This window comes from Corvus hawaiiensis, chromosome 22 (assembly GCF_020740725.1).
Source record: "Corvus hawaiiensis isolate bCorHaw1 chromosome 22, bCorHaw1.pri.cur, whole genome shotgun sequence".
NCBI lineage: Eukaryota > Metazoa > Chordata > Aves > Passeriformes > Corvidae > Corvus > Corvus hawaiiensis.
Window position 1 is genome coordinate 1,397,473 of NC_063234.1, and position 14,639 is coordinate 1,412,111.

Consider the following 14,639-nt stretch of genomic DNA (forward strand, 5'->3'; position numbering starts at 1 on the left):
TTTCACCTTTAAAACTTCCCCGTTTTACTGCAATTAACTTTGGTTCTGGTTTTCACTCCCAGGTGAGATTAGGTTCTCTTCACCTTCTCAGAAAACTCTTCCCTCTGGCATTGCTGTTTTTCTTTTTCCCCTTCCCGCTTCTTGTTTTTCATTCTTTTGATGAATTATTTACCTCTCTTGTATTATTATTTTTTTTTTAATATTCTCTTTGTGTTCACCTTCAAAACATACAACTCCCAACACTCCCTGCATCATCCCGTGCTCGTTGGGAAGCCATTGTGTGTGTTGGTCGTTCATTTCCCAGTGTTATTTATAAACACAAATGTTGTAAATCGTGTGGTCACGGGCTGGTGCTCCCAACGTGCTGAGCCTGCTGGCTGTGTGTTCCCGGTGTTTCTGGGACTACAGGGGTTATCCTTTGGGTTTGTTGGTGCACACAGTGTGCCAGGGACCTGTGGTTCTGGTGCTGGGAGTGACCCCAGTGCCGGCAGGACACACCTGAGAGCAGGCAGGGTTGTGCTGGGGCCAGGCAGGATGAGGGCTCTGAGGTGTGAGCCACCTTCCCGGGGCTCTGGGCATCTCCACGGGCTGAAGGCAGCTCTGTCCTTAGCCAGGAACAAGGGAGGGATCCCCCGGCCGAGGGGATCCCCCAGCGGGCAGCAATTCGGAGCTCCTCAGCCTGGCACTCTCAGCCTCTCTCCCCGTTCGTTAATTCACTCCGTGCTGCAGCTGGGAGCACGTAGCAGCACTCTAAGGAGGCATGTCGAGCAGTTGTTCAGAAGCAGTTAATTTTTTATTGGATTTGAAGTCAGACTTCACGGGCCGAGCCCCCCCCCGAGGGCGGGGGCTGGGGAGCTGCAGGCAGCCGGACTAATTGACTTTCTCTTCTGTGGCCACCCCCAATCAGATTCACCTGAGAAACCTCCCTGGCTCTGCCTCTCTGAGGCCTCCGTCCCTCCTGGCTCAGCCATCAAGAGGAATTAAATTAAGCATCGCCCCCAGCCCTCGGGCTGGTAGCCCCCCCTGCAGACAGACAAACCAGAGTCACTGCGCTGGGTGCCCTGCTCCAGCCCCGTGGTCCCCACACCTGCGGGACTGACCTTCCAAACTCGCTCCAGGCTCTGTCTCCGAAGTCCTTCCCTCATTAGTGGGGATGAAATGTGTGTGTGGAGCTGCTGCTGTGGCTCTGCCTCCCCGGAGGCCAGGGCAGAGCAATCCTGCAGTCCCTGCTCACAAATCACGCCAGGGCACCTCATCCCAGCTGCTTCCCTGGAAGCCTCCCTGACTCCTCCTCCTCTTCCCTCCAAAATAACAGAAGATGACAGAAAGGGTGTCCCCAAAAGCTGTGACGAGCAGGGGATGCTGCCATCCCTGCCTGGGACACCAGCCCTGGCCTCTGTGCCAGCTCCTTCACCTGCATTATTTGCCTGGCCTTGTGGCTGCCTGATCCCAGGACTGAGTCTCTTCTAAACCAATTTATTCCCATTATCCTGTAGAATTCCTCAGTCTGGTACCAACATTTGCTTCCAGTTGCCACCTCTCTCTGTAGTCAGGGTAAAAATAAAAAACCCAAAACCCTCCAGTTGTGCTTGGAGCCCTTTGCCATCCATCAGCCAGGGGTCACAGTAACTGCAGCTCATATGCTCAGGTCTCGAAACCTGCAGGAAATCAGTCTTTGTTACACGTGAAATAAAGCAGTCTATGGGGAAAATAACCATAAATGTTCATTATTTGTACAGGAAAATCAATTTGTAGGCCAATTGACCAAATAAAGTAATACAATTTGCTGGGAAATCCCCCAGGTGTGGCAGGCAAATCGCAGAGCAGGGATGGAGGCTGAGGTTTGCATAGGGAATGTGGGGTGGGAGGGACGTGGGACGGGACACCAGGCTCGAGAAAAGGAGTGAAACTGCAGAAAAGGGTACAGCCCATCAGGGGAGAGGTACCAGGGAAGGGGGGAGAGGGGCAAATAGCCTTTTTTGGTGGTTTTACATCATTCTGTGTGTGATAGTGAGGAAGGTGCTGTGGGGAGGGGATGGTTTCTGTTACAGCAGAACTGTGGCTGTGGGGAGGAACTCAACGATTCTGTTTGATCTCTGTGAGAGTTGCTCTCTGTGACAGTGAAGACTTAGAGAAAAGAACAAAAAGGCTGCAGCGAGGCCTGGGCCCATCTCCTTTGGGCTGCGTGGAAATCCCAAGGATCTCAAGCGCGTTAAGGGTGTGTCTCCAGAGAGGAAGAAAAGCAGAAGTCAGGTTCCTATTGGGGAAGGCTTTCAGATTCTCTGGAGGCTGTTGGATGTGATGTGATGAGCCTTTGGAGGGAGGCACTGACACCTGGGCAGTGCTGGACCATTACTCTGCTCTCTCTCTTGTTTTTCTGCCGCTCCAGAGGTGCAGCAGTGAGGTGTGGGAAGAGAAGGGGAAATGTCTGAAAGCATCCACGCCTTTTTGCTCCTTGTCTCTTCACCAGAGAGGAGGAGCAGGCAAGAAAAGAAAAAAGAGAAAAATCTGTAAGTTTTGCCTTTGTTTAGGAGACAGCAACAGTGTTCCACACTCAGCTGGTGTAAGTTGACTTTTGCTCCATCAGAACTGACTTACATTGCCTGAGGACCTGGCTTCACATCTCTGCTTCCTTCTTTGCAACCTCAGGCTGAAAGGGACAAAGTCATTTGATGTGGAAACAGATACAGAAAACAAAGAGCAGGACACTTTTTAGCCTTCTTCCAAAGAGTTTTTGAAAACAGGGAGCTCCAAAGGCCTGATAGATTTTCTATCTTAGACCTACTTCCCTTCAAAGACTGGAAATTCCAATTGGCTTTTCCCAGAAAAGCGTAGCTCTCGCTCTATTAACAAATTATCCTTTGGGCTTTTTAACTTACTGAGAGATTCTAAATGGGAAATGTTCCCTTCTGTTCACAGATCTTGTTCATCTGTTTCTTTAGGGCTTCACAAAATCACATTTTTAATATTGATGGGAAGAGCTGCAGCTTCCCTTCTGGGCAACTTTCTTTTGGGTTAAAACTTCCATATTTTCTTCAATTATAGCAGGACCCAATTTCCCTGTGCAGCCTCAGCCTCCACACGTCATCTTCTGCCCAAAGAACTTCCAGCACAACCAGGATAAACCCTCTAAAGAGGATGGGGGGACAGGTAGAAGGCAGGGAACGTGTTGGTGGTGGCTTTTACAGCAGGAGCCGGAGCACGAGGAGGTCGAGGGAGCTGCTTGGGATTACTCAGGGAAGTTGTGGTTTGGAATAACTGGTGTCACTGGGAGGAGATGGTGGATGATAAACCTGCCAGTGGCCAGCTGGCTGGGCTGTGGCTGTGGCTGTGGCTGTGGCTGTGGCTGGCAGGAGCAGGGGAAGGGACACCTCGGGAGCTCTGTTCATTGCTGAGCACTGGGCTGGGAGGTGGGATGAGAGCCTGGCCACCTTCTCCTGCCTGTGACCTCTGCTTGGATGCAGATTCTGGTGAGCCCAGGGCAGCAGAGCTGTGCCTGGGCTGGATTTGCTACTGGAACAGTGGGGCTGGGAGCACACTGGGCTGGAAGGGCTAATGAAGGCCCAGGGGACAGGGCAGGATTATCTTGGAAGGCAACCTGACCCTCTCCGAGGTGTTTACACTAATCACAGCTGAAGGTAAATGCAAACTCTGCCAGTTATTCTACAGGGGGATGTGTGGTCCCCACTGCTGTGTAATTTCCCTAATTAAAGCCATTCCACCAGGTTTATTATTTGGAAAAGCAAAAGAAAAATATCCCAGGCTCTCCGAACCTCCCCCTTTCCTTTTCCCTATCTTTATTATCAATAAAAAGAGAGAGAAAATGCTGTCTGGGCTTGAGGATTTCCTTCACATATGGAAGAGATTTAGAATTCTCCCGCTCCCAGCAGCTCACAAACCTCCCCTCTTACCTCCCCCCAGCATTCCCTGCCTGCTCCCTGTATTTCCCAGCTTTACATATGTAGAAGGGATGCATGGGCTGGTTTCTTCCGCAGGTTTTTTATCCAGTAGTAATTATTTTTGAGGGTTGAATCACAGGCACGTGAATCATCTTGCAAACAGCTTTGATATTTCTACATGTGAGCCAGTTCTCAGGGCATTTGCATTTCTGTGCCTTTTTTCTGGCCCTGGCCTGGCTGCCCGGTGTCCACAGGGACTGCACCTGCTCATCTGCTTGGGTCACTTCCCACCAGGATCAGCTGTCCAGGGTTTCACAGGGACTGGCCAAAGCTTTGCTTTCATGTGCATTCTTTTGCTTTTCCTCGCAGCCCTCGGAGCTCTCGGCCTTTCCATGTCTGGGATCAATTAAAGGCTCACCAGGGACTCTCCCAGCGAGGGCTCTTCCCTTCCCTGGCTGCCTCTCGGTGTCACACCAGGGCGTTCAGCTGTTCTGACCCTGCTGCAGCAGCTCCCAGGGCAGGAAACCTTCCCTCCCCTCCCTTCCTGTGTCTCCCCCAAGCCCCGAGCTCTCCGCCCCTCATTCCATCTGCGAGCTCTCCCAGGGCTCTTATGCAACTCCTTGGATTTTGGGATTCTTGGCTGGGAGGATGTGGCTCCAGGGGAGAGCCAGGAGGGGCTGGATGGGTGGGGGGAGGAGGATTTGATTTTGTAACTCTGCTGACCCTACTCAGCCACACAGAGCGGAATTTCCCCCATCTCTCCAAAAAGGAAAAAATATCCCCAGTGTTCTCCATCTTTCTGATGCTCCTTTCCTTGCATGGCAGAAGGATCAGGCTTCCAGACTTCTCCACTCCCAGAACCTGCTGCTGTTCCCAAGTTCTTGTTGTTTTGTTTTTTAATTGCAGCTGCATCTCTGGACTCGGGTAACTGGCACTGGTACCCATCTGATTTTTCCCGGGGAAAGGAAATATTCCTGTCTGTGATTTTTTAAAAACAAAGCCACCCCCCACCCTGACAATACTTTTGAGAGGCAATGAAAGCAATTAATGGTGTCAAAAAACCCTGGGAGGGTGGAGCAGGGAGGGCCGGGCTGACGCAGGAGCGGGGCTGAGTTGTCGGGGGAATGGAGGGTTATTGACTCCAGCTCCAGCTGTGCTTCGTTAGCTGGAGCCATAACCCACAAAATTAATCTTTAACAATGTATGAAGGGAGGGGAGCCCTCGAACACGAGGCTGTTCTGCAGTGCCCTCAACACTCAGCCCTCGCAGAGGCTTTGGAGAATTGCAGAGATGTTTGGTTACACTAATTAAAGAGAGGAAAAGGGATGTTTTGCTCCCCATCCAAGGGCTGGGGAAATCCTTGTGTTGGGAGAGGAGGGTGCAACCTCCAAGAGGTTTCCTGAGCTGAATCAGTGTTGGGAAACACCTTTGGCTCCTCTCTGGTGTTGCTGGGGTTGTTGGAGGGTTCCTGGGCCATAATTCTGTATCAACACCTGCCCTGCCTGGCTGTTCCCCCACAGGGGTGTCTGGAGAGCAGCTCCTCACTGGGGACGTGCTGGGCGTGTTCTGGAGAGGTTTGTGTGTTTGCAGCTTGGACCAGAGCCCTTCCAAGTCAATGGCAAGACAATTGATTTTGGAGGATGTTCTGGGCCAGGCTTCTGGCTACCTTTGTGCTTCATTTGAAAGTGATGTGTATCTGCTGGTGGATTCCTCTAAACAGATTAGGGAAGTGCAATTGATTCCAAACGGGCTATAGATGAGTATAAAAGGCAAAATTGATTGGCTAAGTCTATTTGAATTTTCTGGGGACAGAGGGATGTAGGAAATAAAGAAATAAAACGCCCCAAACCTGAGGGTAAAAATACAGCGCAAACAGGACTTCTAAAATTGCATTGCTGGGGATGGAATTCCGGGATTTACAAGGAATAGCCCTGGAACTTCTCCCCTTTTGGCTGAGTTTGCTTCTGTTCCTGAGGTGGCTTTGGGCAGAGGCTGCGCTTGGGGCACATTTTCTGTCTGCACAGAGCAGGAGAGGGGCAGGACTGGAAAAACACCTTGAACTCAAAAAGTATTTGAGGGCAGGAGATGCAGAGTTCGTAAAGTGCATGGTTTTCCCCACATTTTCCCATTTTTGTGCCCTTTTTGGCCCACTGCTCTCCTCTCCCCTGGGTGCTGCTGCTCACAGCCAGCTGTGCTTGGCTGGGACCTGCAGCTCAGTGGGAAAAGCCAGTGTGGCTCCTTGGGGTGATGCCTTCCAGATGGGTTTAGCTCGTTATCACAGCGATTAGGGCTGCCCTTAATGACCACAACTGGAATTTATAGACAGAGGTAAACAAGTTTTTGTTTGGTATTTGTGTAAAGTTCTTAATTTGTTTAATTAAAAAAACATGGGCTCTTCTATCAGTGTTCCTCCCCTGCAGAGAGCCTGACTGGCTTTCCCAGGACTTCTGCCTTTTGCCAGCTTTATTTGGAAAGTTGAGATCAATTTTTTTCAGAGAAGCTGTTATTATTTAAGTGTTCCTGTGCATTTTTGGGCCCTGTTTCACACACCTTTCTCCCCGTCCAGAGGACATGCACAGAACTGCAGCCTCTCCCTTGCTGGGGTTCCCTTCCCAGTATCATGGTTTTGTTGGCTAAAATTACAGATTCTGTGGGGCAGTGGCACTGCAGCCTGCCTGGTTTCCAGTGTGTTCCCTGGTGTCACAGGAGCCTGCTGCTGGCTGGCACAGGCAGGTGTCCCTTTACAGCCCTGGGTCATGACTTCCCTGGGCTACTGGCAGAGCTTTAATTGAATGGTGATGTGCAGATATTTGGTAGGAAATACTCTGGAGATGGAGACTGGTGCCTGATTCTGCTGCTACCTCCTTCCTCTCGGTGTGGATGAGATGCAGGCTGGGAGTGAAAGGGTAGGAGAGGCTGGAAGTGCATGGCTTGGGTAGAAGTGGAAGAGTTGGATACGGAAGTGCCTCTGCTGGAAAGTCCTTTTGCAGAGTGAATGAACAGGGCAAAGTGTGGGCCCTGCAGGGACTGACAGCTTCGGAGAGGAGCTCCTTGGGTCCGAGATTCCTCACCAAATTCTTGTTGTCTTCTCTTTCCCTCTCCCCATCCCAACCCATCGCAGAACCGGGGCCGCCTGGCAGAGAAGAGGACGATCCCCCTGCCCCCCACCAGGATCCCCAAGAAAGAGCTGAGCTCGATTTTCTCACACAGTGAGGACAGCGAGGAGAGCGACAAGAGCAATGGTCAGCACCCCGAAGTGAAGCAGGAGGAGGATCTGCACATCAGTATCATGAAAAGAAGGTACTGCCCTGTCCGTGCTGGAGTGTGGGGGCAAAGACACAGAAACCGGGCAGAGCCTTGGGGAGGCAGTGCTGCCCCAGGGAGTCACCCCCAGGGGCTGAAACCACCCTGCAAATGCCACAGTTCAGCTCACAAAGGGCAGCTGGGGGGGGGTATTTTCACTTACTCGTGTTCGGAGTGAGTGAGGCTCTGTGTGGCCTTGAGTTTGCACTGAAGGGTCTGGATTTGCACATTATCAGTTGTGCCTCACTCCCTGCCCAGAGCTCTGTGTCTTTGTGGCCAAGGAGCTGCACGACCAAGAAATCGTCTGTGGGCTTATCCACAGAGGTGTGGGGGCCCCAAATCTTGCCTTCTGCTTTCAGTTGTGCTCAAATTCTGGTGTCATTTAAATTGAGGGGAATTGAGTGTTGGGGAGCAGAGTTTGGGAAGGGGTAGCAGCAAGGTGTGGGGTCCTGTGTTTGATTACAGAGCATCCTGAGAGCCTCTAGGAGTGAGGGAGAAGTGATGGAGTTGCAGGAAGGAGGAGTAACTGCTTGATTTTGATCCTGTTTTTCCCAGTGCCATAAACATTCATCCTGGAATTCCGCAGACTTAGAGGAAGAGGAGAAAGGATTGTCTTGAGTTAGGTCCTGGTAACTGACCTGGCCTCTCCTGTGAGGCCTCAGTGCCCACAATATTCAGCTGCAAAATTCTGGGTTCTCTCACCCCGCTGAAAAACCAGGACTTGCAGAAAATCTGTAAGTCCAGGAAAATAAACCCCTAAAGGCACCGTGCCTCAGCCTCCCGTGCAGATCATTGCACCTCATCTCGGTTGTCATCTCCCTCTGATGCATTCCGGGGCTCAGATCCTGAGACAAGCCCTATAAAAACAGAGCAGAGGGAACTGAAGGCCTGTAATTGCTTTCCTGGTGTTTTATGTGTTCCTTGCCTGGGAGTAGATCAGCTTTTCCCCCTTACCTCCGACAGATGCTGGTACCCTCAGCAGCTGAGGGCTTGGAGCAGGGAGACAAAAGAGCAACCAGCTCTTCCCATAAAACCCTCCTGTAATTAAAGCCTGGGTTTATCATTGCAGCTGTCCAGGAGCTGTGTTCCAGGGTTATCTGCTGGAAATGGAAAGGTGTTTGGGGAATGGATCTGGGCTGTGCCCGTGCTCGGGGCCACAGAGCACAGGGAACCCTCCTAATCAGTTCTGGTGAACTGCCCGCTTCTCCTGCCCCCTTTAATTATGCTTTTAATGCTGCGAAATTACAGTGCTAGATTGTCTCATTAGGAGGGAGAGCAGCATGATAACTCCATAATTGATAATGCTGGGCCCCCCAAATATAAAGTGCTCTTATCTTAAATCTTTAATTACTGTAATTGCTTTGCTTTGTTTATTAGGAAATGAAGGAAAAATGTTTGGCAGTCCTTAGGCAGTGATCCCCCAGCTCTCCATCAGTTTGTCTGGAGGTCTCTTGGTTAAGTTTTATTTCCTTGGAGGAGAGCAGCGTTCTTCCCGGCTGGGTTAGACTCTCACTGCTTTTGTACAGTTGTTCTTTTCCTTCTCCTGGGAGCTCTTGCTGCAGTGTGGGGGGAAAGCTGGAACTGTGGGGCAAATGGAGCAGGCAGGATTCCTGTGAGTGCAGCAATAAGGGAAGAAAGAGGAATTCAGTGCTCGGTGCCCAGGCAGGGACCATCTCCTGCTCCCACCCCCAGCACTCCCAAGCATTTTGTCCCTTGGACAGGGGTCCCCCAGCCCCCCTGTCCCAAAGAGGGGGAGACTGGGCACTCCAGCTTCTCCAGAGCCATAGTGGGGAGCAGCCTGCCCCCCTCGTGCTGGCCCTGGTGGCCGGGGTGGCTCTGGGGACAGCAGCAGCACAAAGGCGCCGCAGCCCAGACACGACAGCTGGGCCCGGCAGGGACTGTGCCCCATCTGCTGCTGCCCTAATTCACCTGTTGTGTCCTCCCCCAGGGGCCAGGGCTTTGCTGGCCCCCACTGAGAGCAGAAATAGGTTAAACTGGGATGGGAAAACAAGGCCAGGCCTCAGCAAACCTGTGTTTTCCTCCTGCTGCCCTGGACGTGCCCCCTGCACAGGCACTATGAGCACCTGCATCACTGCTTTCAGCACTTGGCCTGTTCCTTTTTCTCCTGTTCCCAATTCCATTTGTGGTGTTTCCTTCCACTGCTGGCACAAGGGAGGCTTCCTGCTGCTCTGAGGGCTGGGCACTGGAGAAGGAAAGACTCTGGGGATTAGAACAGGAGTTGGGAATTGGCTGGCTGGCCCCTCAGCTCAGCCTTGGACAGCAGGTTCCTCTGTGATGCTGGGCATTGCCCGTGGCCTTCAGAGGAGATGTGAGGCAGAGAGAACCTTCCCTGTCCTGTTCTGCAGCCCTGGGAAGGGGCAGGGACCCGCTGCTCCCACCTGAGCCAGAGCATTCAGCTCATGCCAGCTGATCCCAGCTCCTTCCCAAAGTGTCCCTGTGCTGGGAGACTGCAGCACTCAGCTCTGGAGGTTGTTGGGACGGTGCTGCAGAGGAAAATCCTTTTCCTTTCTCTCAGATTCCAGCTTCCTGGAAATCCTGCTCCTTTGCAGCGCTGCCTACAAGCAGCAGTTGTGTTGCTGAACTCCCAGGTCTGGTTAAGCTGTCCTGACTCTCTGCTGGGGATGTTTCTCTGGCTGTGAGCATCGCTTTTGCTGTTTGGGGAGAAGGATGGTGTCAGTATTGGGCATTTCTGTGTCAGTGTCACCTGTGCAGTTCTTTCAGTCACAGTAATACTGGCAGAGCTGCACTGGTGCAGTGGGCATGGAGCAGAATTCAGGCAGAAACTTTGCCTTCAGGAAGCCTTTTTCTTTTCTCACAGACTATTGACCAAGCTGCCTCTCCCCAACAAGCTGAACTAAAATTTCGGCCAGTCTTGGCTTTTGTTATTGCCCTCTGGATTATCCCAGACACCAAACAAGGGAAGTGGTGGAGTCACCATCCCTGGAAGTGCTCAAGGAACACATGGATGTGGCACTTATGGACACAGTTTAGTGGTGAACGTGGCAGTGCTGGATTAAAAGTTGGACTGGATGAGCTTAGAGGGCTTTTCCAAGCCTAATGATTCTGTAATTCTAAATTAGACTCTACAAATTCCATCGCTCTGCAGTAGTTTGGGAAGCTTTAACTTCCTTCCCCTCACAGGGAGATTCCACCCAGCCCTGATAAATGCATTACCTCAGCCTGGGAGCTTTTCCACCCCCAGGTGCAAACTGCCTGTCAGGATCTCCGTGATGTTATCCCAGGAATCTCCGGGCAGATGAAAGCCAGGGGAGCCAGGGAGGAAGGCTCAGCTTTACCAGCAAGATCCTCACATGCTGCTGGATTTAAGCCCAGCATTATCTTGTGGGTTCATGCATTTAATTCCTGTTTTAAAGAGTGGCCTCTTCCATTGGTGTGGGAGGGGAGGGAAAGAAGAGAAGTGCAGTAACAGCATCTGAGATAGAACAGGGTGGGTCAGGAGCAGCTTTGTCCAAGCCCCAACAACGTGGGAAGGTGTGGCTGAGAGTAAAGCTCAAACACCTGCTCAGAGTGCTGGGAAGGTGTCATTGACCTAATGGGGACTTGGATTTGAGGGGAAGGGAGGGGGAAAACGGCCGCTCACTTCCCAGGGATGCTGCAGGGTAAAATATCACACACAGCGAGAAATCCCTTCTTGCCCAGGAAGGAGATGTGAGAGAGCAGAAAAGGTGAAGTGTAAGAAGGGAAGGAAATGAGCTCCTGCCCCACAAGTGCTCTTGGCAGCTCTGCCCATCTCCTTGGGCCTGACCCTTGCAGCAGCAATTCCATACTGGAGACCAACCCAGATGCCCCAAGTGCCAGTCTCCTGCTGCAATTGTCAGGTTGTTCTTCCAGGAACCATGGATGAGATTCCCTGAATCCCTGTTCCCTCCCTGCTCAGCCTTCTGGGTGCTGACGTGGATACAGGGAGAGTGTGGAAGCTGAGGCAGGGATAGCTGGGAAGAGCAGGGAGGAGAGAGGATCCAGCTCTGTCCACCCAGCCGGGCATCCGGAGAGTGGCACCTGCCAGGACACCTGCCCTGCAGCCCTGGGATTGCCCTGTTTGTGTCCTGTGCTCCAGGGCACGCTGAGTGCCCAGGGGTCCTGGTGCTGGTTGAAGAGAAATCCTTAATTCACCTTCACCAGCTCTGTCCCTGCAGGGCAGGCAGCTGAACCAGAGCACGTGGGCACAACCTTGGCAATATTCTCTTCTCTTCTCTTCTCTTCTCTTCTCTTCTCTTCTCTTCTCTTCTCTTCTCTTCTCTTCTCTTCTCTTCTCTTCTCTTCTCTTCTCTTCTCTTCTCTTCTCTTCTCTTCTCTTCTCTTCTCTTCTCCTTTGCCTGTGCTGGAAAATGGGGAGGTTCAGACCTTCTCCCCCCAAAGAAAGAGCTGACCTTGTGATTCAGTGGAAGTAGGAAGGGGCAGCTGTGGGTCAGAGCTGGTGCTGTCTCCTGGCACAGTTCACAGCCCCTGCCCACCAGAGCACAGGTTCTCTCTCACTCCAGCAGGTTTGGGATGAGGCTCCTCCTGCTCTGCAGCCACAGCTGCTTTTCCTGCCGAGGGCAGGGCAGGAGGGGCTGCTCCAGACGTGCAGAAGTGCCTTTGGCTTTCTGATCTCTGCAGCCTTTCGGGGACCTGCACCTGCAGGAGCTGATGTGAGCCCCAGCCAGGAGCCAGCACAGCCAGCAGAGGGTCCCTGGCAGGCACTGGCAGCCCTGGAGAGGGTTTGTGTGAGGACACAGCCCTGCTGCCAGGCTGCTCTCGGGGGCTGGGGCTGTCATCCATCACAGTGACACAGGGACACGGCCTGGGCACAGCCCTCCCTGAGCTGGGGACAGCAGAGCTCCAGAGGGGACACCCAGCACAGAGGTCAAGCACTGCCTCACCCCTGGGGTGCTGGGGAGGCTGTCTGGGGCTGAGGGGAGAAAAAAATCCATCAAAACCCCAACCCCCCCCGGCTGCTCTGCCTTAATTTAGGATATTGTTCATCCCAGCCTGCTACTCCTGCCTGTCACAGGCAGAGTGACAGAACACGCCAAGTTAATTTCCGAGGTGGGAAATTGCTGATAATTTATTTCCAGCTGGGGAGGGAACACGGTGCAGACACGTTTGGGGGTTCTGCCTCCTCTGAACGGGGCCTGGGAGCTGAGACAGCACCCTGCAGCCCCTGCAGCGCTCAGGGAGAGGGGGTGCAGCAGGAGAGGGTCTGGATGCAGCAGGAGAGGGTCAGGATGCGGCAGGAGAGGGTCAGGATGGAGCAGGAGAGGGTCTGGATGGAGCAGGAGAGGGTCAGGATGGAGCAGGAGAGGGTCTGGATGGAGCAGGAGAGCGTCAGGATGGAGCAGGAGAGAGTCAGGATGCGGCAGGAGAGGGTCTGGATGCGGCAGGAGAGGGTCTGGATGGAGCAGGAGAGGGTCTGGATGCGGCAGGAGAGGGTCAGGATGGAGCAGGAGAGGGTCAGGATGCGGCAGGAGAGGGTCTGGATGGAGCAGGAGAGGGTCTGGATGGAGCAGGAGAGGGTCTGGATGCAGCAGGAGAGGGTCTGGATGCGGCAGGAGAGCGTCAGGATGCGGCAGGAGAGGGTCTGGATGCGGCAGGAGAGCGTCAGGATGGAGCAGGAGAGCGTCAGGATGCGGCAGGAGAGGGTCTGGATGCGGCAGGAGAGGGCCAGGATGGAGCAGGAGAGGGTCAGGATGGAGCAGGAGAGGGTCTGGATGGAGCAGGAGAGGGTCTGGATGCGGCAGGAGAGGGTCAGGATGGAGCAGGAGAGGGTCAGGATGCGGCAGGAGAGGGCCTGGATGGAGCAGGAGAGGGTCAGGATGGAGCAGGAGAGGGTCAGGATGGAGCAGGAGAGGGTCTGGATGCGGCAGGAGAGGGTCAGGATGGAGCAGGAGAGGGTCTGGATGGAGCAGGAGAGGGTCAGGATGCGGCAGGAGAGGGTCTGGATGGAGCAGGAGAGGGTCAGGATGCGGCAGGAGAGGGTCTGGATGCGGCAGGAGAGGGTCTGGATGGAGCAGGAGAGGGTCTGGATGCGGCAGGAGAGGGCCTGGATGGAGCAGGAGAGGGTCAGGATGGAGCAGGAGAGGGTCAGGATGGAGCAGGAGAGGGTCTGGATGGAGCAGGAGAGGGTCAGGATACGGCAGGAGAGGGTCAGGATGCGGCAGGAGAGGGTCTGGATGGAGCAGGAGAGGGTCTGGATGGAGCAGGAGAGGGTCAGGATGGAGCAGGAGAGGGTCTGGATGGAGCAGGAGAGGGTCTGGATGCAGCAGGAGAGGGTCTGGATGGAGCAAGGAAAGGATCTCTCAGTGCTGAGCAGCTCCTGGGTCCTGCTGTGGACTCAGAGCTCCAAGTGGGGCTGGACAAGGCAGGAATTGGGGCTGAGGGGCTGTGGGGGTCCCCAGGGGGGAGCAGGGTTTGAGGGGCAGGAGATGAGCGCTGAGCCTGTGCCATTGACCTCTCTTTTGTTTGTTTGTTGACAGGATTCACACCCACTGGGATTTAAACATCTCCTTCCGAGAGACCTCTTGCAGGTACCATTTTGGGGCACCTCTCTGTATGGTAGGCTGAGAGTTTCTGATTTGTTACTGGATGCTGGAGGATGGGAATGAATGTTGCTGTCAGTGCTGGGGGGTTTTCCTTCCTCCCTTTGTTCCTCCTTCTCCCCTTCCCACACATCCTCTCTTTCGTTTTTATTTTGGGGGAGTTGGGAGGTAAACAGTCCCTTTTACACTGGAAGAGAGAATTGATGAGACTTGTACAGAAAGCCCAGTTTTGGTGTGTTCACTCTGGTCCTGAGAAGGTGGGAATTCATAAATTGAAGGTGGGAATTCATAAATTGAAGCTCTCCAGTTGCAAACATGAATATTCCCCTGTGGCCTCTGGGTCAGGTGATACCCTGGGCTTGGTGCATTATCTCCACGTGCTGCCAGCACTCACAAACTCTTCTAATCCTTTAAAAATCCAGCTGCAGAAACTTGTGCTAAAAACTGGGATTTGGAAAGGTCTCTTTCATCCTGGACTGCCAGATCGGGATGCAGCCCTTGAGCTGTAGAAAACGGCTCCTTTTCTAGAATGAGAACAATAAACCTGAGCAGCTGTGAAGCCTCTCAGGGAGGAGAAAGCAGAGACCAGGAGGAGGCAGATGAGGGCAGGGCAGTGCAGAGCGAGGGTCTGGGAGTGCTCCATCCACGCTGTGGCATTCGGGATCTGCTCCGTGGGATCTGCTGGCACAGAGCAGCCCAGTCAGAACCTGTTTGGTTCGAGATGGAAAAGGGAAAATGCTACTGCTGCTGGAGCAGAGGGCCATGTCCATGTCTTTCACTGAGCACTGGAGTGTCAATAAACCTTGGCCATGGCAATGGAGGTGGGAAATCCCTGTGGACTCACGCTCCAGCAGGGACCAGTGAGCGCAGAGGAATT

At 53.3% G+C, this 14,639-nt stretch overlaps 1 protein-coding gene across 8 annotated transcripts in view; it reads left to right on the plus strand.

Moving 5' to 3' along the window:
* Window positions 1–14,639, plus strand: part of SAMD11 (sterile alpha motif domain containing 11) — an 87,108-nt gene that overhangs the window by 17,245 nt on the left and 55,224 nt on the right. For 7 of the 8 annotated variants that reach the window (XM_048326416.1, XM_048326417.1, XM_048326418.1 and 4 more), the window contains 2 exons: window positions 7,021–7,199; window positions 13,700–13,778. In XM_048326416.1, the coding sequence (XP_048182373.1) occupies window positions 7,021–7,199; window positions 13,700–13,778 (258 nt within the window). The remainder of the gene's footprint in view (window positions 1–7,020; window positions 7,200–13,699; window positions 13,779–14,639) is intronic. The other variant, XM_048326419.1, reaches the window with a different exon arrangement.